Source organism: Vulpes vulpes, chromosome 12, assembly GCF_048418805.1.
Source record: "Vulpes vulpes isolate BD-2025 chromosome 12, VulVul3, whole genome shotgun sequence".
NCBI classification, from domain to species: domain Eukaryota; kingdom Metazoa; phylum Chordata; class Mammalia; order Carnivora; family Canidae; genus Vulpes; species Vulpes vulpes.
This window is the reverse complement of record NC_132791.1, coordinates 166722193-166749743: the sequence shown is the minus strand read 5'-3', so window position 1 is coordinate 166749743 and position 27551 is coordinate 166722193. Positions and strand designations below refer to the sequence as shown.

Below are 27551 nucleotides of genomic sequence, written 5' to 3'. Positions count from 1 at the left end.
CAGAGGACAGGATGCCGGACAGTACTGCTCGCTTACCGTAAACACAAGGGAAGGCATGGGTGTCAGCAGCTGTGGGTGGATCATGGAGAGGATGGAGGGCAGGTGGCCCTCCCTGGACCCCACGAAGAACAGCCTGTGAACAGGAGTGGGCATTCAGCCTTGTCACCATGCACCCCAGGCAGGGCAGGGAGTGGAGAGGGCCCAGGCCCAAGGGCTGGGCTCCCTCCGGGGGCTTCCTGGCATCCGTGATGGCCTCGGCTGGCGAGGGGGGAGACTCAGCCTTCCTTACCTCCAATCCCCCTGGGCAGGGTTTTGAAATGAACCCATGAAAGAGTCCAGAAGGACACAGCTGTGTCACCTCTGGGCAGGGTCTGGGGGTCCGAGTAGAGTTCATGGTTCCCTTATTTCTGTATTACTCAAACATGACAAAACCAAATCCAGAGCACACATGAGAAGGCAGTGTGTGTGCACTGGCTACCCACTGCGACAGCGGAGACTCCCACCTCCCAGAGCCTGGGTGACAGCTCACCTAGAGGACGTGAAGAGGGACCCATTGACAGAGCCGAAGCAGGACAGGCCCACGAAGACAGGGATGATCCAGGACATGACTCCCAGGTGATAGGTCCCGAAGTCCTAGGCAAACACTGAGTATGAGTCCCATGGCCCTGGGGCTCCCCAGCACAGTGTTCCACCTTCACCTGGACGACAGGTGTCCTCATAGCCTAGCCCTGGCACATTTCCATCTGCATGGCTTCCTACATGCTCATCATGAGACTTCTACACATGGAGTGACCCCTGGGGGTCTGGACTTTAGGGAGTAGCCCCAGAGACGGGACTTTGTGTATTAGCACAGGGCCCTGCACCTCACTCCCTGTCCACACTCTTGGGTGCTCCTCACCCTGCTATATGCCAGGCTGGCCACGGTCTCCCCCTATCAGCACATCTGCTCCAGAGGGGAAGGGGCACACTGCTGTCCCTGGCTGAGCTCCTGGTGCCCTCCCAGAACAGGGCTTGGTGTTTATCCATAAGATGGAATGGCTGATGCTCCAAGAGCTGAGTCCACCAGCTCTGGGGCCACCCGGCTTGGTCTGAGGGGTGACAAGGCACCCAGCCAGCTGCCTCCATGGGGCCTAGGTATGCTGCGCCCCGCCGCTGAAGCCAGTGTCCAGAGTGTCCAGCAGAGGAGGCTCAGGATGCACCCAGGCCGCGGATGGGGCAAGGCCACCCCGCTGCCCTTCCCATGCTCAGGGCTGGAGACCTCGCTTGCCTGGATTCACTCTAGGCCCAGCCGTGTTCAGGGCAGGACCACCGTACATGCTGACCTAAATCTGGCCTGGGGAGGCTGTGCACTGACACTCTCAAAGACCCCATGAGTCTTACATGAGCCAGGGTGAGGAACGAACACCCTACTCTTTCTGGGGGTTGGCAAAATACAGTTCGACCCCTCCGAGTAGGGTGTGGTTCGTGGATGGGAGGGGCCGGGTCTGATCAGCATCGCAGGCTCAGAGGGGGCAGGTGGGCCTCAGTGACCTGGCTGGGCTGGCAGGTGGCATCTTACCACAGCCACAGCCTCTGACGTCAGCATCTGCTCTGTGGACAATGTGGTGAAGTAGGCCAGGTTCGTCAGCACGTACACCAGGGTGACGATGGGGAGGGAGATGATGATGGCCAGGGGCAGGTTTCTGGAAGGCACAGGAGGGACACATTATCAGAAGGCAGCTCGGCATGCAGCTGGACCAGATGCCTCTAACACACGGTGGCTGGGTCCTGAGCCTCACCGCGTGGGGAAGGTGGTGAGTGGCGAGACTGTTCCCAGCCTGGGTGAGTGGCTGGAAGCTGACAGGTGGGTGGCTGGGTGACCCTGGGCCAGCAACTCAAGCCCTCCGGCCTTGTGCCCTGATCTTGCAGGGGAGCCTTGTTTCAGGTCATGCGGCCACCGTGCGGCCAGTGTGGGGACAGAAACCAGCGCCCTGCCCTAGCATGGATCCTAACCCCAGAGCCCCCGGAAGGCCTTGCGCTCGTCTGAGGCAGGGCCCCTGGGTGGCCTGGAGACCGAACCAGGATCCCTCCCTCCCTCAGAGAAGTCTCTGTTCGTACTCATACCTGTAGGGATTGATCATCTCCTCTGTGACAAAATTCAAGTAATTCCTGGAATTGAGAAAGCAGAATTTAATTATACGTCCCTCCCATCATCATTGGGGGAAAGAACACAGATCCCACGGGGGCTCCTCCTGGCTGTTCTGGGCTCATGGATGGGGATCCCTGCACCCACCTCCAGAAGCCCCTCGGGGAGCAGCTGGGGACACAGGGGACAGGAGGCATCATAGCAAGGGCTGCAGACAGGCCCCTCGCTCCTGGGAAGGAGACGTCAAGAACCTCCAAGCCCAGGACTTCGCGTCTAAATGCTTTATGCACATCAACAGAGGTCTGTCTATAGGGACAGCTTCTCAGGGGCCCAGGTGTGCTGCGAACGGTGCCCAGGGCTGCCCCGCACGCCTTCCATGCTCTTCTGGGTTGCAAGTGGCTAGCAGTAGCTCCGAGAGGCTTTCCCACCACGCTCCGAAACTGCCCACAGATGGCCAAGAGACCGGATTTTGGGATACTTCAGGGCCCACCCACCATGTGTGTCCCGAGGGCCAGAGACCCAGACATTCTAGAACTTACCATCCCCCATAAGCAAAGAGGCCACTGTACAACGCCAGCACAATGTTTCCCACGTCCAGCTTGGTGCCCTCAAACGAAAACTTAGGATCCAGATTGGACACGTCACCTGGCAAAGGCCAAACAGACAGAAAGGAATGCCGGGTTAGAGAGCACTGCGAAAAGGTCACACCACAAATTCTGGAATGTTCCTGGAGCAAAATACAGTCACAAACAAAAATGCCAGGGTGAAGGCTTTCCACGGCAACAAATTGAATGCACCTGCTGAGCCAGCTAGCCACAGCATTCCCAGACTTACCCGGGGTCAGGAGCAAGCAGACGCAGGTGAGCAGGATTCTGCTGTGACCCAGGGGACATGACCCCCAAGAGGCCCCTAGCTCACCCAACACAGGGAGGCAGCTCCGCAGACCCTCGGCCATTCCAAGTGCTAGCCGACCACCCAAGAGCTGGGGATGGGATGCCCCGATGGGCCAGTGCAGGGGCATGTATGCGTCCACCTGTGGTTCATGCAGGCAGGAGCAGGGGCTGATCAGCCTTGGTCACACTCCCTGCAGAACCCGTGACATGTGTCCCAGCTCAGGGGCACCGCACCCGGGCTCGAGTCTTTGCTTCCCCTTAGTGCTGGGAGAATCTTGGGCTGCTAACCCCAAACCCAGGCTCCCTGCTTATGTGACAGAGCTCAGAGTGTGACCCATCCGCAAGGGGCAGCACGGAACTTCCTGAAACTGACTCAGATCTGTCCCTGGACACGCTGCTCCTGAGAGACTGCAGTGGCCTGAGGTGACACAGGGATGTGCCTCTGGGAAGCGTGGGGTCTGCAGGGACATTCAGCGCAAGCACCTCCCAGACAGCTGTCCCTGGGGGCATCACAGCCTCAGTCCTCTTCCTGGGCAGATGGCACCAGGGCCCTGCACAGCTCCGCCCAGCACTCTGCTGACCGTTTCAGCCAGGAGCGGCTCAGGTGCCCCCATTTCTGCCCCCGCCCTCTCGTGGCCTCTCTGCTGTGTCTCCCCTTTGTGTCTATCAGAACACGTGACACTGGATTTAGGGCCCACCCTGATTCTTCTCACAAAGACATCTGCAAAGACCCTTTCTCCAAATAAGGGCACAGTCACAAGTCCCTGGGAAATGGGTGTGTGTTCACACCCGACCTGGCACACGCGATGGGAAATGTGGGTGTTGGGAGGGACTCTGGCTACGGGGGTTCTTTCTGTGGCTCAGCAACACTGTCCATAACATGGCTCTGGACGCTCAGGCCCAGAAGCCCTGGCTCCATAGTGAGGGGCCAGCCCCACACCTTTTCAACACCTGGCTCCCCTGCTTGGGATGGCTGCAGCAGGGACATGTACCTGAGATAGCGGGTGCCCAGGGACACAGCCAGCCCAGCCCCTCAGCCCACCTGCTAGTGGCCAGCCTTCCAGGCACACACAAACCTCGACGGGCTGCATGCTTGGTCGGGTGCGGATCACTAGAGCACTGCAAAAAGGTCACGCCACAAATTCTTCAGGGCTCTGGATGTGAAGGTCTGTGTCCCTGTCCAGCTGAGAAGCCATGGGCCCAGGTGGGCTGGGGCTCGGGGACCCCACACGGGTCATTTTCACCTATGGTGGGTGGGTCTGTAGGACCCTGGGGAGCCCAAGGCCTCCCACTTCTCCCACAAGGTGACAGCCTCCTGTTAATCGAGAACAGGACCCGGTGGCAATATGGGAGGAGGTTTGCCGAGGGGAGCATGGAAGGGAGCTTCCCATAAGCCCTGTCATCTTATGCAGTAGAAGCCTGCACTTGCAAAGCAGCTCAGGTCTCCAGCACACAGTGCAGTGGGGAGGGGCAGGACGGACCCCAGAATTCTTGTTTCTGGATCTGCCTTCCTGTGGCATTCCCGCCCCCGCCCCGAGCTTGTTTGCCCGGCCACCACAGGTCAACTTATGCCTTTGATCTCAAATCTGAGCTGGGAGATGGACACGGGACCTGAGAGGCGCCCAGCCCCCAACTGCCCTGAGGCCATGGTCTCATGATGAGATGCACAGGCCCCCGGGATGGCCGGCACCTCACCCAGGCGCATGGGACCTGTCTAGGAGGCCCAGGTCCTGGGACTGCCTGGTCACAGGGTAGTCAGCAGCCTGGGTGGCCGGGGGCGGTGCAGAGAGCTGGCTCAGGACAACATACCCTTCATCTAACAGCACCCAGAGCCCCTCTGGGCTCCCTCCTGGTGGCTCCCCCATGGAAACGGGCTGGAATGTGCACTCCCTCACACCTGCAGAGCACTGCCACTTCCCCTGGCCTTGTCCACGTACGTCTACTATCCAACAGCTAGAGAAACGGAGGCTCAGGCTATCTGCCCTGGGGCTGGGCAAGCGCCCACGTGCATGGGATCCAGGACCACGACTGGAGACTCACCTCGTGCTTGAGCCCGAGTCTACACCACCTTACTCCTCCCAGAATGGGCCGGCTGCTCCTAAGAGTCCTGGAGGAACCCGCTGAGACGGCTCCCACTCCCCCAGACCTGCTGAGGACTGCAGGTCCGAGTCCCGCAGTCACTTCTGGAGCATGGGAGGCTTTCCACGAAAAAGGCCCCTCCACGTACTACACGGGTGTCTGGAGCCTATACTTTCTCATTGATCTACTCCATTTCCTACTGAAGTACACCTCTATGTATCCTGTCTGTTATTCAAAGTAAAGTTTTTTTCCCCATATGTAGTGATATAGATTTTGGTGCAGCTGTTAAAACTGGCTCCCACCTGAAGTAGTGACACTGTGTATGCACATGTGTGTACCATATATTCACATGTGTGCACATGTGGGTCAGAGACATTCCATGCAGAGGGATGGCTGTTGCTTTTGTGGCCTTGGGGTTCCACCAAAGCCTGGTACAGGAGATGTAAAACGTGGGTGCCCAGAGGGTCCCTGGCTACCAGTGGTACAGTGCTGGGGCAGGGATGAAATTCAAGGCGTGTAAGAAGCAGGTGCTTTCAGCCTCGAGAAGGCCTGTGCAGCCTCAGTTTCCTTCAGGCGCTACTCCCACTGTGGCTACCAGCTCAGAGCTGGGACATACACAGTCATCTCCCTGAGACGGTCATGCTGCGGGTGGAATTCCTGATGTACAACAGTACTGTCTACATTTACAGCCTGATTTTACAGCATCTAAAACTCCAAGAAAATACTAGCTGCCCTGACCAAACACAGATGGAAGGATCTCCCTGGGGGCCTCAGCCAGTCCCCTCCCAAACAGCCCACAGAGACTTCTACTCCTAGGACAAGTGTGGCTGGGCCATCTGCTGGGACCCTCCCTGGTCATCTGAGAGCCCATTACCTGCCTGCGAGGTGCCCCAAGTCCTTTGGAGGAAAGCAGGCAGCCAGGTGCACAGAGGGACCACACTCCCAGACCCTGCAGCACTGAGTGTGACTGGTAGACCCAGTTTCTCCCCTGGCGTGGGGTGAGGGAGCACGCAAAGCTCTGCCAAGGATGTGGCTGCCAATCAACCCTCTGCCAAGTTCCTCTGGGCTGTCACTCACCGGATCATCTCCCATAAACGCAGCATGCCGCACCCTAGAGACAAGGGAGGGATCTGCAAGTCAACCGTCCAGAGGGGGAGGCACACATGCGCCCCTGCAGGGCTCCTGGGTTTGTTCAGACTAGCCTGTGTTGGACACCGGCCCAGAAGGGAGGACCATAGCTTCTCCAGGCTCCAGACCAAATGCCGGCCAAGCATGCTGCCCCTCCTTCTCGAGGAGGGAAGGCACCAGGGAGCAGGCACTGGGTCTGGGTGGCCGCTAAGAGACAGGGGCCATGCCTGCCCTCGCTGCCCTGGTGTCCTGCTGGGGCTGGAGCCCTAACTGCAGGGGGGCTTTAAGGAGGTTTGCAGAATTGGCAGGAGGGCCCACTCATCTCCAGGCTGGTTCCAGCGAGAAGCGGGTGAGGCAGCCACACCTCCGGTTAGCAGCTGCGCCGTGCCCAGGGTCACTGAGGTGGTGAGCAAGGGTGCAGAGGAGACGTGGAGCCCTCCTGGGGGAGGGCAGGTTCTAGAATCCACGTGTAGTCCCAACCACCCACCTGTCCTCTGCAACCAGGGGGCATTTGGCGATACCTGGAGACACCTGGGATTGTCAGGGCTGGGGTGGGGGTGCGCTGGTGCATGGAGGCAAGCAGTGCTGCTCCACTCTCTGGGATGCAGAGGGCAGCTAACCTGGATGGCAGCAACACAGGGCAGGGCTCTGCAGCTCTGGAGGGTAATGACTGTTAAAACTGGCTCCCACCTGAAGTAGTGACACTGTGTGTGCACATGTGTGTACCGTATATTCACGTGTGTGCACATGTGGGTCAGAGACATTCTATGCAGAGGGATGGCTGTTGCTTGGCCTACAGGCCACGGCTCCCACAGTTGGGGTGCATCGGACACAGATGAATGACAAGTCCCCCCGAAGGCCACCGTGCTCCAAGCTACCCTGCAGCTCTATGTCACTCCGAGAGCAGGCAAGAATATGATCGTGATGGGCAGAGAGAAGTTCAGGTCCTCCTGCTGGCTTCAAGAGTGGGGGATAAGCACCCCAGGACCCCACAGTTTAACGGAGTCCCCTGTGCCATCACCCCTTGTCTGGGGCTTCTCTGCAGACATCAAAGCTACCTCTAACCTGCTGTCCAAAGAAAAGGGAGGTCAGCTCAGGGTGGGTTCTGACCCTCTGCTCACCTGCATTGCAGGCAAGTGCCCCGCAGCCTCTGTACCTTCAAGTCTGCCTCTTCCAGCCCTAGAATGCAGCCACTGACAGTACTCTCTCAGAAGGGCCGTGGGAAAGGGAATGCCAGTGCACTACCAGATGCTGGGCCTGTTGGCAAACTGCAATGTCACAGCAGGGCCTGCTTCCTGCCCACTGGGACCCCTTTGAGAACTGGGGTAGGGCAGCCCCGCGGCACAGCGGTTTGGTGCTGCCTGCAGCCCAGGGCGTGATCCTGGAGACCCTGGATCGAGTCCCACGTCAGGCTCTCTGCGTGGAGCCTGCTTCTCCCTCTGCCTGTGTCTCTGCCTCTCATTCTCTCTCTGTGTTTCTATGAATAAATAAAATCTTAAAAAAAAAAAAAAAGAGAACTGGGGTAATTGGGGTGGGAATGCTCCAAGGCCCCAGAGGACCATCTCGGGGAAGCCAGCCCAAATTCCTGTGTCACCCAGACACAGCCCCAGGAACCATCAACGGGTGTCCAGCAGCTCCAAGCACGTGGGGACAGGAGTGGGCCTTCTTCCCGCCCAGGGAGCGTGCTAGCCCCATGGCTGCTAACTGGGAGGACCAATGCTCCCCACAGGGCCTGCCTCCTCAACATGGCCTGCCTGGCCTCTCCACATGGGGGAAAGGCCTGGTCTGATGCTCATCAGGGCTTCTCCAGGGCCCCTGGAGCCTGTCAACGTCCCGATCTGGAGACGGGCAGTAGAGGCAGCAGCAGCAAATCCCAGAACCTTGGGGCTGGCGAGGCCCCAACCCACCCACTGCTTTCCCATAGCCAGAGCAGCCCTGGGGCACCCCTCCTGGGACAGGAACACTGTGAGAAAGTCAGCCCCAAACGGGGGAATATCCACCATGCTGGAACCTTCTGCTCGTGGTCCCACTCTATCCCTCTGGGGTTCCATGGGACGCTCATTTACATCATGAGATGTGAACAGGGTCCCCCCAAGAACTCGTGTCAACCTGGAACCTCTGAATGTGGCCTGGTTTGGAAACAGGTCTTTGAAGATGGAGTTAACGTCAGGATGTGGAGATGAGATCACAGATGAGGAGAGGGCCCTGAAGCCCACGACTGTCCTTACAGGATATAGGAAGGGGCCACAGGGATGAGCCAGAGAGGTCCGAGAGGTGTAGCACAAGCTTGGGGACCATCAGGAGCTGGGCTGACAAGGAGAGATTCCCCTAACGAATTTCAGAGGAGTACAGCCCTGACATTGGACTTTCGTCCCCCAGAACCATGAGGATACAACAGGACTTTGTTTGCAGACAGACCCCCGGGCCTTACTCACCAGGTCAGACTTCATGGTTTCCACTGTGTGTGGATGTGGCCAGGACAAGGTGTGGCCTGGATCCTGCTTTGCAATCACCAGCCAAGGGAGGAGGTGTTTGGCCTCAGGCTCCTGCTCTGTAGAATGGGCTGTCATGTGTGGGACCACAGGCTTTGGGGCTCTGAGTCCCACCTGGCGAGTGAGCTCTGTGTGACTGGTGCTCTAACAGGCTTAGGCAGCCAGCACGGCGACAGGTGTCTGGTTCTGTCCTCAGAGAGGATGCTCCTCTTTCCCATCTGCCTACCCCGGGTGGAACACTAGGTGTCTGCTCGCTGCCCGTCCTCTGGCTCTGCCTGATGTCTGCCAATGGTAATGGGGCAAGAATCTGGGTTTGGAGAGGTTGATGGGAGGTCAGTGCATGCTCACCTGTCCAACACCTGTCCCTGGAGGAGCTGGCCCCATGGAAGCCAGCAAACTTCCAATTCAATTGGAAAGGGCCTTCTTTCCCCGGGAAGGCTACAGGAGACCCCTGAGACCTAACCGTGCCCAGTGCAGGGCTCTGGCCACCACCCACCATTCCCCCTGCACTTCCGTCTGCCTGGCTGGCTGCAGGGCTGAGCCGAGGGCCACAGTGGGAAAGAGCCCAACTCTCCTGACTGATTTCATGCCACAGGGAAGCACAAGCAAAGCATGTGATCTCAAATCTGTTATGATTCTGGATGCTGAATTAGTGCAGAGGCGTGCACAGGCCCAACAAAAAAGCCTCAATTAAAAATTATCAAAGAACAGAGGCGCCTGGATGGTTCAGGCAGTTGAGTATCTGACTCGTGATCTTGGCTCAGGTCATGGTCTCAGGGTGGTGGAATGGAGCCCCCCCGTCAGGCTCTGTGTTTGGGCGGCGGGCGGGTGGGGGGAGTCTGCTTGGGATGCTCTCTCCCTCTCCCTCTGCTCCTTCCCCCGCTCACATTTTCTCTTTCTCAAATAAATCTTTAAAAAAAATTACCAAAGAATATCCAGGGGAAGAAACAACCAAACCTGCCTTGATGTCTTCCCACGGTGGCCCTGTGATCTGCTGTTCTGGATGGACACTCAGTGAGGAGCAGATAGGCCACGGGGCACCAGCCACCAGGTGACGACCCTACCCTACCCCACGGTCCCATCCCTGCTCCTGGGACACAGGTGACCAGTGTGGAGAACCAAATCCTGGCCCTACATGGCCTCCTGCTAGAGTGCCCTGCAGTCCCAACATGACCCCAAGCCCCTGTGAAATGGGCTCTGAAGTCCTCTGCAAGGGGAGACCTAAGATGCCTGTCCCCTCCCTCACAGAGTCCACTTCACAGGGTTGCCTGCTGCAAGGGCTTGCCCCTTCCTGCTGGGCTGTCTCCTGTGCTCCCCCAATTCTGAGATGACCCTGTCACTTTGGGACATAGGAGATAATCAACAGGGGGTTCAGGAGCCTCCTCTTGCAGTGCAAAGCACACACATGTCTCCTGGCGATTGGGGCCAATGTTCCAGCAGCAGGGTGATCTCATGGGAGCTGTGCATGGCTCGGGGGCAGGGATCTGGGGGGCAGGACTGCTTGATGCACAGAGACCTGGCCTCCCACGGCCTCCTTCCGCAGAGGATATCCTGCTGAGACGCAGTGTGGGAGGAAGGAAGCGCTTTATAGGCCGTTTTTATCTGTACAACTGGGCAGTCCACACTGTAACCACTCTCCCACCGATGCTGCAGCGAAGCAAAGCCACAAGGGTGCCATTGTGTGTCCTCTGGGAAAGACCTAGGCAGAGGGACGCACCTTCCACACCCCACTCCCATCTCTGGTCTTGGGAACAGCCTGACCATAGGCTGTGGCCCCTGTGGGATATCCTAAGTAAAGAGGTAATAGATGTAAAGGGACAAAGCTGGGGGAGGCAGCTGGCAAGTACAAGCCTCCCACTCTCTCTGCCTGCTTGTCTGCAGCCTCCCTGGCCCGGCCACCCCACCCACAGATCTGAAATGCTGACCTGAGCTCTGTCTCCCTTTCCGAAAATGCTGAGAGCAAATCTAAACACCTCACATGGCGCCAGGCCTGCATGCCCGACACCGTGGGCACCCCCACCCCCAGCCACAGGGCTGCTGAGCTGCTCCCACACCAAGATCCCAGCCTAGGGCCATGCAGAGCAGTCCCTTTGTCCCCGACTCTGTGCCTTCATCGAGCTGCTCCCTCCCACCTCAAGTCCTGGTCTGGGCTGGCGCCCCATCCGCCTGTCTGAAATTCTCCTGTTCATGTGCCGTCTGGTATCCCCACCCCACAGCTGAGCTCTGGCCAACAAGGCCAAGTACTAGTTGGGGCTCAGTATAGCATTACACTCAGGGCCTCAGAAGGTTCTGGTGAAAGATTGTGGGAAGGACAAATGCAGATTGCTCATGGGTCTCAAGGGAATGAGCCCGGCAGAGGCCCGGTGGCTGACCGATGGCCAGCTGGGCTCAAACCCCCCTGCAGCCCTCGGGGCCCACGGGTGCTCGGTGGGGGAGGAAGACCCTCCCCCTCAGTGCCTGGTGGAGCGGGGCAGCCAGGGTCTGTGCAATGATGTGGCATAGGCGGAGGGTAGTCTGAGCAGCACTGAGCCGCACTTGCATCCCAAGGGTCCGGGCCCTCCTGCCCCAGGGATACAGCAATGGGCAGCTGCCCAAGGGGAGAAGAGTCAGACCACAGATTCTATTGGGGAAGGAGGTCCACGGTGTGTCCCCAGAAGGGAAGGCATTCATCTGAGATCAACACAAATCTCCCCAAGAAAACCAGGAGCCATATCCCATGTTCAGAGAGGAACTGCTTCAGGGGAGGATGTTTTCGACAGCAACAGAATGATAAACATATTAGGTATTCTAGTTGAACAAAAGCTCTTTGCTATTCCCAGCAAAATTTGTTTTTACAAAAGTCAGGTCACCCCCTGCACATTCCTCATCAGTCTGTAGCTAATCGTACTCGCCGAGCAAATACCTTCCCAAGCAAACTTTCTATCAGATGACACGCTTCCTGGCTGCACAGTCTTGTCTGCCAGGTCCTGCCGGGCCAACCTCTTCACGGCGCTGCAGGGTTACTTAGCCTGACCAGGGTCCTCAAGACTCGAGAGATAAGCAGGAAGACAAAGTCTTGTCTCCAGAGGACGCTGGACCCTGGAGCCGTAAAAGGCCCTTCGGGTGCTGGGGGAGCACCCGGAGCAACAAAGTCACAGACTCAGGCCAGATCCCACCCCTCTTAGCCCTAGGGTCAGCTCACCCAGGGCAGGAAAGTAATCTAACATGCTCCCAGGCTGAAGGTCAGCTCCTGAAGCAGTGACCCATCTGCCACGGAAAGTGGTCTGGAAATCAGGTGGAACTCCCCCCTCGATGCTGATGACGATCATGGCTCATGGGTGCTGGGTTCTCGTTAGGTGCCAGAGCCAAAGCTTCACATGTTTAAATAATCAACGGAGACCGTCTGCCCGAGTTATCTGGATTCTTGCTTCCATGTTACTAGGTCAGTGTAGACCTGCAAGTGGGCTTCTCTCTGGCCCAGAGGGCCTGTATGCTCCTGCATCATGAGTACCCCCGCATCGAGGCCCAAGGCCTGTGGATGCTGGGTTCATACAAAGTGTGGGGCCCTGCGTGGCCATTACAGCAAAGGGAGGAGAGAGCCTGGAACCACAGAGCAGATTTCTGGGTACCAGAGGCAGACGCCTGGAGGACACCGCAGATACAGGCCATCACGGGTTTTGCGCCCACTCAATTCACAGCGAGCCAGCACTGAAGCACGGGAAGAGGGTGGCTAGGGTGAGGACGCCCACAGAGGCCCGTGTGGGGTCCCCAGCACAAGAGGGGCACGCAGCCCTGTGTTGGCAGGGGATCTAGGAGGATGCAGACCCAGCCCACGTCCTGGCTCTTTCCACGGGAGCTGCTCTGAGCTGCCCCTGAAACAGGGTGAAGCAGCTAGCGGTGCCACTGCCGAGCTGGGGGCACAGGATATGGGAAAGTATGTAGCCTTCCCATACCCCAGGGCTCTGAGAGCACTCAGGGACACAGAACGAGGCCGTGCCTCTGCATGTCCCCCCCCCCCCCCCACACACGGCTGCACATCCTCATGGTGACCCTCTGTGAAGGGGCCCTCAGAAGGTCGCCTGGTACCAGCCCCTGTGGGATCGCTGGTCTGTGAAGGCCAAGCAGACGCCCACCCTGCTGGAGAAACCATACTTCCATTCCCAGCACCGAGAGGACGTGCTGCCACCAAGTGCCACAGCATGGGTGACCCACACGGATAAGACAAAGTGGTGGACCATGGGGGAAGGGTCAGCATGGCCCAATGCTGGGGCTGGGATATCCTCCATCCTCCCCAGGGACGGCCACACTTCGCCCAACAGGCACTGAGATTTGTGCTCCCATGTGTGAGATCTGCCTCAGGAACAGTCCCATCCTGCCTTGCTCTCCACGTGCAGGATGCAGCCCTGAGGTCCCTCTGTGAACCGCCGTGTCACCATCCTACCCCTGCCCTCCTGTGTGGGTAGGAGTGGTGTTTGTTGGGGACAGGGTGGGATTTAAATTTCTGGGTGATGTTTAGCCTCTGTGATGTCAGCACCTCTCACCGGACAGTGTCACTGGCTTGTGTGAAACTCCGCCTGCTGGCACGGCAGACTTTTGGCCAGGGGCATTGGGGCACGGGGACCACCTGCCTCCCCCAGCCCAGCAGGGCCGCGCAGGACACCTGTCAGGGCGCCCAGAGCTTGCACTCACCCTTCCCGATCTGGATGAAGCCAAGCAGAATGATCAAGGCCAGTGCCAGGAGCTTGGCGGCAGCGAAGGCATCCTGGACCCGGGTGGCGGCCTTCACGCTGTAACAGTTCACGGCCGTGAGCAGCACTGTGGAGAGAGGGCAGCAGTAAGCTCCATGGGACGGGCGGCCACAGGGTATGCAGGCAGGCTGGCGGGGGGCAGCCCCTCTAGCGGCTCTCCCTTCTGGGCCTTGTTCTGCTATAACCGATGGCTCTCCATGCTCAAGGTCAGAGGCTGAGAACCACACTTCTTGGCTCAAAAAAGCTATGATCCCACATGCCCCTGGCTGCTATGAAGAGTTTTAGTGAAGGAATGTGAGCCTCCCACTGACCCCAGCCACCCCCCGCCCCACCCCTACCCCACCTGCTGCACCTCAGAGCCACTGGACAGAGCTGTGCTCACCAGGCGGGCACCTCTCACCATTTCAGCACAGCTTAACTGTCCACACAGCCCACCAGGTTCCTTTTGGTATAGAGAACCTTCTAGAGTCCCACAGGGGAGACCGGTGAGGAAGGTACTGTGTAGCATGAACCCATTGCATGAGCCAAGAGGGGGGACCGTGGGGGCAATCGTGACACATGAAACAGGGACTGCAGGGGAGGCTGAGCCCGGGGTGGGGGTGAGGTGGGCCCAGCAGGTACAGGACAACGGCCAGCTCCCTGGGCCAGCTCCAATCCCAGGGCTATTTTTTTTTTCCCCAGGGCTATTTGAACAGCAAATGCTACCAACCAATCACAGACAGGGGGGTGGGGGGGTAGGGGGTGGACATGGGGCTGGGGGTGCAAGGGGGCACAGTGGGCCACTAAGCCGAGCTCCACACATGCCCGGACACGCACAGGCAGGCCCCCCGTGAAACCCCCAGGCCCTGAGCCAGAGCAGAGCCATCCACGTGCTGATGTGTCAGGTGAGCAGGGACTGTCACAGCCACTTACAGTGAAGCAATTCTGTACAAAAGCAAAGGCAACAGGTACGTGACACCCAGACCTTCCATTCACTGTTTCTGCCTGGAGCGCTCTCAGGTGCTCTCTGCTGCTGGAAGGCAGGTGCCTGCCATCAGGGGAGTGCTCACACCAGGAGACCTGCCTTTCTGGGAGGCTGGGACTGACCCTAACCGGCAGGCCGTGGACCTGGGAAGGACCTGTCCACGGGCCCCCCACACCTGCCACTTCTCCAAGGGCCACCCTTAACATAAGAAACTGGGAAAGTCTGCACGTCTCTTCTCTTTTCACGCAGAACCGACCCAGGACCGGCAGACGCCAGGTGGCTTCTTTCCCCACCTAAATAAATGTAATTTTACAATTTGAGGAGTAAGACCCAAAGAAATCAATCTGCACTGATGAACTGGTTAAGACCCGGCGGTAGGAGAGGCAGGTAGAAGAAAAGCAGGAAGTCTCCCAGAGTGCTCACCCTGCCACCTGCTTATTGCTCCAGGAAACGGACTGACACCTTAACAGCACCCCTCCCCCGTGCCATGCTCCCCGGCGGCTCCGGGCTCTGGCTGATGCAACGGCTGACCACACTGCATTCTGCCCTGATAGTAGTGGCTTCCAGCTGCCACGCCAGAGGTGAAATACTCAGGGGTTCCCTGCAGTGGGAGTGACAGCACATGGGCCGGCCTGGACCCCGGCTGCCTGGACCCTGGCTGCGCCCCTGGGGCTCCAAGGCTGTGATATGCACCTGCCAGGCGTGCAGTAAAATGAGCTGCCTTGGGGAGGTGGGGCACCAGAAATAGGAGCAAGCCTGGCCAGGAAAGGCTCGGATGAGGGGCTGATGTGTGCGCAGGGCAAACAGCACGGGGGACCGTCACTGTGTGGCCCCCAGGGAGGGGGCACATGCTCAGTCCAGGCCCTCAGAACCAACGGCGACATGGCTGTTCTGTATAAACCATGTCAGCACTGCCACTCAGCACAGAAGAGAAAACGGAGGCTCAGAGTGGCCCCCTGTCCCAGGGTGTTAGGGGCAGACCCTGGACTGAGATGGAGGCCTCTGGGGCCCCTCTGACATCCCCACAGTGATCGCAGTGCAGGGCAGGCAGAGAAGTAGCAGAATTCCTTTTCCTAGGCTTCCAGGGGAATGCTTGCAGTCCAGTGCTACTGGTCCAACCTGCCGTTGGCTGGGATCGGGATGGAAGGGCCTCGGGGGGCCTGTTCCTTCCTGCCACCTGATCCCAAGGAGCTGCAGCACAGCAAGAGGGCAAGGCTGGGGGCTTTCTGGGACAGCCTCAAACTTCCTTATGGGTGAGCCCGACCACAGGGGCACAGATGCCTCTGGCCCTTCCTCACCAGGCACAGGTGGCTAGCACTCTGGACGCAGATGCGCCTCTGGCAAGAGGCCTGCTCATTGCATCAGTCCCCCATTCATGCCTCAGGGAGGCAGGGCGGGCGGGGAGGCGTTGCCTGTGCGCTGGGAGGCAGCTCTCCCCCGCCCCGCCTGCTGGCCACTCTGCCCAACGTGGCTTCCGGCAGGCTGGTCTCCTGGCGGCACGCTGCTGCTGCCACTGCCACTGCCACTGCCACAGGCTCCAGGAACAGCACTGTCAGCCCTGCGCAGCCAGCTCTGCCTGCCACCTCCGGTCCACGTGCTCCTCTGGGGTCTTTCCACCCCTTCTCCCATTTCACAGAGGACAATTCAGGTTCCTGGAAGGGGAGCAAGCTTGCCCAGAACCCCCAGTGCATGGTCTGTCCTACTGTGGTGCCCACAAATGCTGCACTCGTCCTAGTGGTCATGGGCCAGGACAGAGGCCCAGGGTCCCTCCTTTTCCACACCACTGCCGTCCAACAAGTGGTGCACACCCCGCCCATGCCCAGACCTGACCCGCTGTTCCCCTTAAAGCACCCTGGGCCCTGCCCAGCAGGTGGCAGGGAGCCTCTGTTCACTCTGACGCAGCTCCGGCACATTCAAAATAACCAAGTCACAGACAGGCAAGGTGGGGCGGGGACCCGGCCACGGAACAAGGCGGGGAGGACCCTGTAACACTTTTTTTCTTTTATAAAAAGAAGAACTGAAACATTTGATGAAACTTTAATGTTCACTGACTTTGGCCAATGAATAAACAAACGCTTTAGTATCCTCCACGGTATTCCTTTCTCAAAAAGTTTCAAATTGAAATATAATCTTAAGTAAATAAATGCATTCATCAGGAACCCACTGTCTTCTGGCCTCAACAGAAGCTGGTTGTGCATCTTGGCTGCCTGGCCTGCAGCTCCCAGACCTTGACAAGATGCCTTCAGGAGGGGAGGCTCTCTCTTGTTTCTGATGGGGACACTGGCATCCTGAGGGTAAGGACAGGCGGTGCTGAGGGTGAGCGGTATTGTCATGGGCCCTCCATGCCCTAGGGACAAGGAGAAAGCTCCTGTGCCGCATGAGTGGGGTGGGGTGGACAGGTAACAGCGGGGCACGGGCCCTCTGGCTGACAGAGGCAGAGGTGCTGTTGGGAAGGCTCCCCACACTGGCACCCCCAGATAAGCTCACTGTGTTCCCATGTGGTGACAGCTGGGGCCAGGTCGATAAGCTGGCGCTGGGCTGCCTGCGGACCACAGGAGCAGGCTGGCCCGGGGCTTGCCTCACTGCCCTTTAGGTTTGTGTGTGTCCCATCCCCATCCTGCTGTGACCCGGAACACCTCGCGGCTAGAGGAGCACCCTGCGTAGCCTCAGCAACACCCACCACCGTGGTGTGGACCTTGACAAGATGCCTTCCCCAGCCCCAAGCGTGGGGTGCCTGGCGGTGCTGCCACGGGTGGTGCTTGACGTACGTGACTCAGGACACCCCTCACAGTGGCTTCCCCATCCCAGGCAGGGCCCCCATGCTGCAGACTTCACAAGGGCACAGCAGGGCACAGAGCAAGGTGCTGAGCAGGGAGGGCACACTCAACACCCGCACACGGGGCACCAGCCACTTCTGGGCCCTGGCCTCTGCCTCTGGGAAGGCAGTTTTCTGAGCAGGACTCGAAGGCTCCCTCCCTGGCCTGGCCGCACCTGATCTCTCACCCCCGAGCACTGCCAGGTACCCCAATCATCCACCACAGACCTGACTTCTCCCAGACAGCAGCCTCGTGTTGAATGTACTCACCCATGGGGGCAGGGCTGACAGGCAAGGGGAGCCTGTTTTCATTTAAAAGTACCAAAACAAAACACAAAAACCACACCAAGTGAGGGTGAAATGCTGATGGATGTATCGGACCCTGTAACCAGGGCTGTGCTTCCTCAGGACTTTGTGGATGCTGGTACCCAAATCAGCAAGGATCTTGATAACAAGAGCAGTGTATGAGCACCTGACACAGACTCATTCTACCATTCAGTGCCTTCGGCACAGCCTGGGTGGAAGGCTGACCCTACCCCCTCCGCTGACTTGAGGTCAAGCACACCAGGGGAAAGGTCACGAGTAAGCCCGACAGAACCATCCAACACACAGCATCCAGGTGCTGGCTGGTTCTTACTGGTCGGGAAATCAGTCCAATGCCCCCCTCCCAGGGGGCTGCAGTGATGGAGCCCACCCCATCCCAAGGCTCTGGGCTCTGCAGGGACTGTCCACCTCGCCACCCCCACCCTGATGGAAGAGCCCAAGGGTCAGAGACCCCAGGCCTAGAACCTCACTGCCAGAGTCCTGCTTAGGAGCCACTGGAATGGGTCTCTCTAAAAAGGGTGCTTTCTGCGTATGATTTTAGGGCAAAGACAATCGGGCGTGTGAGCGATGCCACCTCACACGGGGCAGAAGATGGCCAGATGGGGCTGAGATGGCAACAACAGGCAAATGAGTGCTGTCTGACCTAGAGCTTCGCCAGCAGGGAGAGGAAGTGGCCCCCCAGCAGCACGATTCCAGGAGGCTCCACCAGCCTGGTCCCCCAGAAAGCAATGCCAGCTGACAGCTGTGACCTAAGCGGGGTCCAAGAGGACCCGAGACCCAGGCCCAGGCAACCAGGCAGCCTACCGACCTGGAGCCTGTCACCCACGCTGCCCCAGGTCAACATCACAGCGCTCACTCTATGTTTAGACCCGAAGCCTTGGTGGCAGGTGGGCAGGCTCCTAGGGCAGCAGCCAGGGGCTGTGGGCTTGCTCAGGCACCGAGCAAAGGCTGGCACGGCCCAGGCAGCTGGCAGGGCAGCCACCAACGGGGGGTGCTTGGCTGCTCTGCAGGATCTTGTCCTGTCTTCCCCTTCCTTATGCAAACCCACCCAGCACACGCAGGGGCCCGGAGTGTGTGGGTGCCCAGTCATCAGCACCACCTTCCTGCCCCTGGAGGTCCACTGGGCTCACCATGAGCCCCCTCCGCACAGGCAGCCAGACAGCCATGATCATCTGGGCCTCCCCCACCGAGCACACCATTCCAGGAACAGATAGGATCTCTCACACTCCCTGGCATTCCAGAGTCCCTGAGGGCCTTGCAGGACCGTTGGTGGGGCCCCACCCCATAGCTTCTGATTGGCAGGCCTGGGTGGGGCCTGAGCGTCTGCATTCCTAACTGCCTCCAGGGACACCCGTGCTGCTGGCCCAGAGAGCCCATTTGGAGAACCGGAGGGTGACTTCACCTTTGCTGGCTGCAAGGCAACAAATGTCCATGACCTCACGGTACCCCAGAGCACCTGACAAGGCCAACCTCCCCCCTGGAACGTGTTAGAACACGGAGCCAGGTCAGGTCGACGGCCCTGCTCCAGACCCACCCAGGGGCAGGAAGTTGTACAGACAGGGCCCAAGCTCCCTCAGCCAAGAGGTCACTGCCTGTGGGAGAGGCTGAGCAGGAACACTGGCTCTCGAGCCCCCTGCCCCCAGTCTTGTGGATTCACTGCTTCTCTGTGCAAATTACTGGTAGGCCAGCGTCACATTTTCAAATTCCCCACCACCAGCCCTGGAACATGTGTCTCCATATTTTTTCCCATTTTTAATGTGACCATGGAGCTCACCAGGCCCGGAGGCATTCACATTCAAGGGGCTGACACATTCAAACACACCAGCAAGGGGTAGATTTCATCAGCTCAGAAAGCCACCAGCCAGCCACCCGAGTCCTAGGGCAGCAGGAGACCCCGCGTAGAGTGGCATCTGCTTCATCAGGCTTTTCTGAGGCACCAGTCCTGGAGAGCAGGGATCAGGGATCACCTGCCCCAAGAACGGCCAGGACACACCGGAGAGTGAGCCCCCTCCTTGGCTCTGAAGTCACCTCGAATCCTGACATGCTGTGTGACGCTGGGCAGGTTACTGGGCAGGGAGGCATTCAGACTCCCTGAACCAGGAGGCCCAGGGGTGGACACATTGTGCCTCCGCATAGCTGCTGGAGGAGTGAATGAGCACATGAACGCACTGTCCAGCACCCCACCAAGGGCTCCTGATAAACCGACCAGTCACTGCCAAGCGTGAAGATCTGCTCAGGACAGACCAGGCTGTTGCTCAGAGACTCGGTGCTTTGGGCTCTCCCCTGTGGCCTGGAGACTCCCACCCCACTCCCTCTGCTCCTCCAGCAGTTTTACTGAAGAAGGAGGAAGGAAAACCTGCTGTGGTCACAGTACCTGTGGCTTGAGGGAACCGTGGAGCATCCAGTCTCAGATCCTCATCTGCTAGTTGGGTAAATGGAGCTCAGAGTTGTCTGACTCGCTGAAAGTCACACAGCCCCAGGGACTTACAGAACCTGAGGGCTGGGGACAAGGCCCAGGACAGAGCCCCACCCAGGCCCCTGCAGGATGTGAGTCTGTGCTGAAGGCTGAATCCCGTGCCAGCCCTGGGACGTGGCATGGATGACACACGAGGCTGGCCATGAGGTCACAGTGGGCCTCAGGCCCCTGTTTCCCTGCAGTGCCTCAGTCCTATACCGGCTACATTTTGAATAACTGACAATCAGAAACAATCAGCTGGTCTCAGCAGCGACAGTTGTCGGCCAGCAACCAAGGTCAGGGTAACTTAGAGCACAGATCAGGTTGCGAATACCGTGCTCCCTCCAAGAGCCCAGAGGGGAGGTGGTGCCAATTCCTCACATGGCGGGAAGGGCGGGTGTGGCCCCAAAAACAGCCCTGCAGGGAGGGAGGTGTGCGGGGACAGGCGGGAGGGGGGGAAGATGCCTCCCTATGGCACATGGGCGCTGGAGGGCCTCCCGGGATAGCCATCCTCCAAGCAAGAATTCACCATGTGCCAGGAGCCAAAAAGCTGCTGGACTGGACAGTGGTCCGGGAAAGGGTAGGGTAGTTCTGTAAGCGGGCTAAAGCCCGGGGTGGGGACAAGTGTTCTCTGGGCAGCACTGTAGGCCAGTAATCCAGAGAGGGCCCAGGCAGGTCACGTACCCTAGGGGTGCAGAATCACACAGCCCCCTGGTTCCCAGCACCTGCTGTGGGTCACAGAAGGCCAACGGAGCTGGAGGTCAGCCTGGGCACAGAAGGGGTGTGCCAACAGGCAGCTGTGGCCCTACCCTGCCCCCGGAGCTCCTCTGCAAGGTAAAGATCTAGATGGAAAGAAAAAGGAAAGACGAAAGGCTCTCCAGCCAGCTGTGCATAAGGGGTCTGGCACCCCCGTCCGGGGGACAAGCCTACACTCTTCCCAAAAAGTCTTGGATGGGACAAACCTCAGATCCCCACGTCTCCTTACCTTGACTGATGGGATGCCTGGACGTGGTATCCAGGAGTGTCCAGGACACCCCAGGACCCTGGCATGGGCCACTCCCGCCAAAGATGCAACCATGAGTCCCCACACGTGTGATGACAATAGGCAGTTCAGCAAGCACAGTCCCAACTCCGGGCCCTCATCCCACCACTGCCTCAGTTGCCTTGGCCACAGAAAAGGGATGACAGCACTAGTTTCAAAGGCTGGGGCGGGAGCATGTGAGGAGAGGTGTGAGTCCAGGCACACACGCCAGCTGGGAGATGCCAGATCCACTTCTGCAACCCTTGGGGGGTGTGGGCGTGAGATCCCCTTGGCCATGTACACTGTGGAGTTAATATGCCTGGCACACATTTCTGGGCCGAGTCTGCACATTCCATCGGATTACCAAGGGTCTGTGACCCAGGGAGAAAAGGGTTAGACATGCCCACCCAGCACGTCCCGCTTCCTTTGAGGTCACGTGCTTTTGTGAAGTCGCCCCAGGCCTGAGCCCTAGTCCTGTGATCAGCGTGACCTGCCCGGTGGCCAGAGCACGTTCTCGTCTGGCTGGGAAAGTTGGATTTCAGTACTAATGAGTGGGCTGTCGTCTGCACTTAGCTCACAGCTTGTGACTCTGGGGTCGCCAACAACTTGGAAACACCCGAAGCCTTTGCCTCGTGCAGAGAGGGGCCCAGCCCTGGCGGCTGGCAGGCATTCAGACTCCCTGAACCAGGAGGCCCAGGGGTGGACACATTGTGCAAGTGCCCCACACCCCTAGGAGTAGAGGACCACCTGGTGCTGATGGAGAAGAGCTAGCTAGCTGATGGAGAGGACTCGGCAGGGGAGGGTACAGCCCTGGCCTCCCCTCCCCCTCTGGTCATCACCCCAACGGACTGAGCCTCACATCGGACTGAGCCTCACATGGGCTGGCCCCAACCCACAACCAGCCAAAGCCACCCCGATCTGTGCCCCTCACCTACAGGAGAGCCAAGCTCCTGCCCCGAGGCGGGAAGGGACGACTTCTTGTGTGACAGGCATTTCGCAGCTCAGACCCCAGCCCCAGAGGGAGACCCTGGCATTCACCTGTGGCTCGTTCCTGCCCTCTCTCCATTCTCTCTCCCTCCTTCTTTTTGCTAAACCAGAGAAGAACAAGTTCTAGAGCAGCTCAAGATGTGAGAAGTGGACAGCAGAGGGTGGTGTTTAGAATAAATCGCAGCCACTGTGTGGCCAGGGCCCCCCATGTGCCATGTCCTCAAGCACATTGTGGTCGAGAGTCCTCGCAGTCACCCAGGCAGAGCTGTGACCAATTCCCACTTCATGGATGTGGAAACTATGCTGAGAGGTCCACGCGAATTTCTGGGAGCAGAATACAGGTCTGTTCACATGCAGAGCACAGGCTCTACCTGACACCAGGTGGAAAGCATCTAAGGTCATATGTCCCCAGAGGAACCTCCACCCCCACCACACAGGGATCTGCCCGAACCGGGGGCATGGTGGGGTCCTACCCACTTGAGGGGAGCCTTGGCAACCCCATCTGTCTCCCATGAGAAGGCAGATGAATGTGCTTTCCAGACCCCACAAAGGGCCTCCACCCTGAAGGGGACCAAGAGCCACCAGGAGAACAACCCGAGTTCTACAAGCACCTGGCTAGTCTGAGCCGTGACTGTCCCAGTGGGCCCAGTTGCACCCCACACACACCCAACAGGGAGAGGGGACAGGAGGGCAGGCGCCCAGCCATCTGCAGCCACCTGCCTGACCCCTCTGTGTCTAGGATAGGGAGTGACCATGAGGGACATGGCCCTTTCTGACCCTTGTAAGGGCCTCTCTCTTGACATAAAGGACCCAAGCAGGTTTCTGCACTTGGGCCAGATGGCACTGTGTGCTCCTACTGCGGGACCCATTTTATGGAGAAAGCTGGCCCAGGAAGGTTGGATACACTGAGGCTGGCGAGAATCTCGATTCCAGTCTGAGGGACTTTTGCCCCAAAATAAAAGCCAGCATCATCAGTTTCAAGCAAATGCTACCAAGTTTTTGTTCAGCGATAACGTAAGCTATCCCATGCCCAGTCCCATACAGTCATCAAGACTCCCGGAGCAAGTTTTTCTCATCTTCCTGGTGGACTGAGAAACACGAGAGCCTCATTGCCATCAGACCTACAAGAACAGGGCTTTTGGGACACCTGGGTGGCTCAGTGGGTGAGCGTCTGCCTTTGGCTCAGGGCGTGATCCTGGGGTCCCGGGATCGAGTCCCACATCGGGTTCCCTGCAGGGAGCCTGCTTCTCCCTCTGCCTATGTCTCTGTCTCTCTCATGAATAAATAAATACAATCTTAAAAAAAAAAAAAAAAAGGACAAGGCTTTCATTCCCATTTGTTTTACCAGCAGGACCATACCTGTTTCAGAGCACCAGTTCTTAAGAAGCAGAAACTGGTGGGTTGTGTCCAGGGCACTGAAAAGACCAACGAGCAATTGAGAACTTTGCTCTAGCATCCCTGTGACTGGACACAGGAAGGCGTGGGCCACCAGGCCCTCCCATGGGGAGCTGTGGAGCCCGGGGCCTGTACCATTGCGGGGATGGGTTCCCAGGAGAGGGGGTAGAATGCCCTTCCTCTTAAGTAGAAATCCTAGAAGCCAGCTTTTGTGCCATACTTAGAGGACACTCGGAAACTCTTCTGTGGCTCCTCACTGCCTTCTCAGGCACCCCAACAAGTGTGGGCCTACCTCCCTGGGCATCATAACCTCTCCCCGTGCCCAGTTCAGAACAGCTCTGAGTTCTGTGAACCTTGGACCAGCCTCTGTTCCCCAGAGAGTGAGGCCCTAGACAAGCGCTTACCCTTGCAGACACCGAGTCCCTTTCGGTACCTGAAAATCTTTCCATCAGAGAAAGCCACCCATAACCCACATCACACACTCATAAGGTGGTTCAGGGAAAAAACAGCCACAAAGGCTGATCAGCACATGGAAAACCTCACCCTCATTCACAACTTAAACTGGCAGGGGTACTGCCAACATGCTCCTGGCCAGGCCCAGGAGTGACACAGTGACATGTGGGGGGGGGGGGGGCGCGGGGGAAGGCTGTACTTACTGCAGTGCCCCTGCAATCTGTCTACTTAAACCCCAAAGTTTAAAAAAGGAACTTTTTTTTCCCCACCGCTCCTAAAGGAACTTATTTTTACAGACTAAAGAACAGCGCTTTAAAGACTTTATCTGTTTCACTACATACTGGACACAAACATTAAATCATATTATAACACAATAGTATCCTAATGAGTTATTTTCCCTTTAGAGGGGCTTTTCCTTTCTCAGTTCAACATGTCGGCCCATAAAACCCTCATCCCCAAGCCCCATCAGAAAGCAGATCAACCTCCTAGGTTTGGACAAATGTTTTTTCTTAAGCTGAGATCCACATCACTGAGACCGACCCAAAAAAGGCAAATAATGCTCCTTCACCGGCGTGGCTGCTCTGTTCAGGGTCTCGGAAAAGCGTGTGATGTGAGGCAGTCAAGCAGAGCTGCACTGAATTTCACCACTTCATCAAGTGTGCGTGCCCCCACACTACCATGTGGCCTGTGTGGGAAACTCAGTCCACACACGCCCAAATCCCCACAGCGCCAGCAGGCACTGCCGATCAGAAGCCACTCCTAATAACTACATGGTCCCTGAGTTTTGGGCTGGGACCCCAACCCTACATGTAGCCTCGCTAGCTCTGGACCTATATGCACTATTAACATTCAGGCAAATCCTCACATCAGGTGGCAGCTCTGAAAGCAGGACACTTCCATCTTGCAAGATTCCTTAGAGGTTGGCCAAGGGGTCGGTGTAAACAGTGCCAACAGCCAAAAAAGAGAAGAAAATCACACGACGTTTGGTACAAAAGATTTTTTTTCCCCCTGAAATTCCAGAAGCAAACTGTTTTTGCAAACCATTGACAGACAGTTCACCAGGACGGTATCCACCAACACACCCAGACCATGCCCATCACTAGCAACAGGACGAGGGGCTGTTTTTAGTACAATGTGGGACCTCCCCTTGAAACCCACCCTCCACCCCGCACTCAGATTTAATCTGCAGCCAACCACACCCCATCTTTTACTGCTTACTCTGACACCGCTGCCTAAAAGAGCACCCCCGAATTCTGGCACTATTGGTTTTGTACCAGCCAGCCTCTGCTGATCCCTGATAAGCCCTTTTGCAGGCCCAGAAATGAATGATTTTTTTTTTTTTTTGAAACTACAATTTCGGTCTGAGCAGTCGGGCACTGGGACTCTCGGGCAGGAAATGCGCTGTTCATACCGGGCACAGAGGCTCCCAGAAGGCAGGGGACGTGAGCTCAGCCTCCCCGTCTACACGTGAATGGAGAGGGTGAGCAAGCGGAGCACCCCCCACCCCTCACCCCACCTCACCCCACCCCACCCCCGTCCCCGGACTGGGGCAGGGACCCTGCTGACTCACCGCCCCGCTCCCCAGAGGAGGCGCACGCCGATGAATGGGCGCCACGTGGGCCGTGCGGGGAGGCGGCCGCCGGCGGCGCGGCCCCCCACCCCGAGGACCCCCACGCCCCCACCCCGGCCGGTACTCACGCACGCAGAGGCAGGCCACCAGCTTGGCGGCGCTCTCGGGCACGGGGCAGGTGGGGAAGAGCGGCTTGAGCAGGTAGGTGGCGAAGACGAGCGCCACGATGTACTGCGAGGACGGCCGGATGATGAGCAGCTCGATCCAGAGCTTGAGGAAGGCGGGCAGCGAGCCGTACACCTCGAGCATGTAGGCGTAGTCGCCCCCCGACTTGGTGATGGTGGTCCCCAGCTCGGCGTAGCACAGCGCGCCCACGATGGAGAAGACCCCGCACACGGCCCACACGACCAGCGCCAGCCCCGGCGAGCCCGCCTCCTTGAGCACGCCGGTGGGCGTCACGAAGATGCCCGAGCCGATGATGGTGCCCACGATGATGGCCACGCCGTTGAAGAGCGTGATGCTCCGCTGCAGGGTCACGCCCTCCGCGCCCTCCGCGCCCTCCGCGCCGTCCGCGCCGTCCGCGCGCTTGGCCGCCAGCATCCGCTCCCGCGCCTGCCGCTCCTCCTCCTCGGCGGCCGCGGGGGCCGCGGACGCGCGCCGCTTCGGGCCGGTGCCTGCCATGCCGCCCGCCCGCCCGCCCGCCGGGCCGCACCTCCGCACGCGCGCCGCCGCCCAGCGAGGACCCGCTGCCCGCGCGGCTGCCGGCCGCTGCGTCAGGCCGTACGGCCGCCGCGCCTTTATACGCCGCCGCAGGCCCCGCCCCCGGCCCCGCCCCCGGCCCGGCCACGCCCCCGGCCCGGCCACGCCCCGCCCCCGGCCCGGCCCCGCCCCCGGCCTCCCCTGGTACCCGCCGTTCGGCTCCGCGAGGTCTCCTCTCGCCTGCTGCAGTGTGGCGCCAACTTACACCTGCTGGCGGGGCGGAGGTGTGTGCGCGCCCCCCCCCCCCCAGGCTCCCGCGAGGCCGGGCCCGCCTGCCCAAGCCCTTGCTCCTGCCTGCCCCTTGCCCGGGCGCCCAGGCCGCTGGGGCGCGCTGAGCCGCGGTAATGGGCTCCCCGCCCCCGGCCCACTCCTGTCGCAGACCTGGGAACTGTGAGCGTGGAGAACCGCCCCTCCCGGGGGGAGCTGGAGCTGTCCAGGCGGGGCCCGGGGTGCTCGTTACACACAGCACCATGGAGCGCAGCGCCCGGGAGAGGGGAGGGCCAAGGCCACAGCCTGAGCTCCTTCCTGCGCCAATTACCGTGTGATCCTAAGGGGACTCTCCCTGCCAAGGAGCAGAGTTCAGGCCATGCAGCTTTAGAAGCAGCGACCTAGACTCTGGGAAACCAGAAATGGAGCTCGATTCTATTGACTTGAAGGGGCAGGGGTTCCTGGAAGCAGCACCCTGAGGACCCTGCTCCCAAATCTAGCAGAAGTTCAAAAGCAGACTGTAGGGTGAAGCGTCCTTACTCCTTGTTTCCTCAAGATGAAAATGGCTGCAGGGTCCCGGGTCACCATTTATCCTGGGCCTGGAAGCAGGACAGGATCCTCAGCACTTGCTGATGACGCTGACGTGTGCACAGGGAAAGACCAGAGTCCCATCATCCCTGGGGAGTTTAGCCAGGGCACATCACCCTGGACTTTGCTCCCCCGGACCGCCAGCGGATCCCCAACACGGTGGCCGAACATCCACAGCGTTATAACTAAATGAAATCCCAGCAGCTGAAGGGTCACACAACACAAACGTTCCCTGGCAAGGCCCGTAAAGTGGTGGCTTAGGGGAAAGAAAAATCTCTCCGCTCTTGCTCTTCCTGCAGTCCTTTCAGAGTGGGCGGGCCTGAACGCGGATTGCCAATGGCCCAGCAAACTCACTGAGCCCGTGTGAGGCCCCAGGTGCTGTGTGGAGGCTCCAAGGTGCACATACTGATTAGAGCCATTTTGTAGCTGAGAAACAGGGCAGGCTGGGCAATGCAGCTTGTCTGACCAGTAAGTGGGCTGGGACCTGTCCTTGGAGGACCCCTGAGCCTGTGTGGACTTCTAGCTCTTATGTCGCCCTCCATCCTGTGGTTTATTCATCTCTAGACTGT

The 27551-nt window shown here is 58.8% G+C and overlaps 1 protein-coding gene across 1 annotated transcript in view; it reads right to left on the bottom strand.

Moving 5' to 3' along the window:
- SLC7A5 (solute carrier family 7 member 5) overlaps positions 1-26183 on the bottom strand; it is a 32990-nt gene extending 6807 nt beyond the window's left edge. The window contains exons 1-7 of the mRNA XM_026004861.2: positions 25557-26183; positions 13386-13511; positions 2665-2770; positions 2104-2148; positions 1559-1682; positions 530-633; positions 37-133 (exon numbers count right to left, since the gene is read on the bottom strand). Coding sequence (XP_025860646.2) covers positions 37-133; positions 530-633; positions 1559-1682; positions 2104-2148; positions 2665-2770; positions 13386-13511; positions 25557-26109 — 1155 coding nt within the window. The 5' untranslated portion in view covers positions 26110-26183. The remainder of the gene's footprint in view (positions 1-36; positions 134-529; positions 634-1558; positions 1683-2103; positions 2149-2664; positions 2771-13385; positions 13512-25556) is intronic.
- Between the last annotated feature and the right edge of the window lie 1368 nt (positions 26184-27551).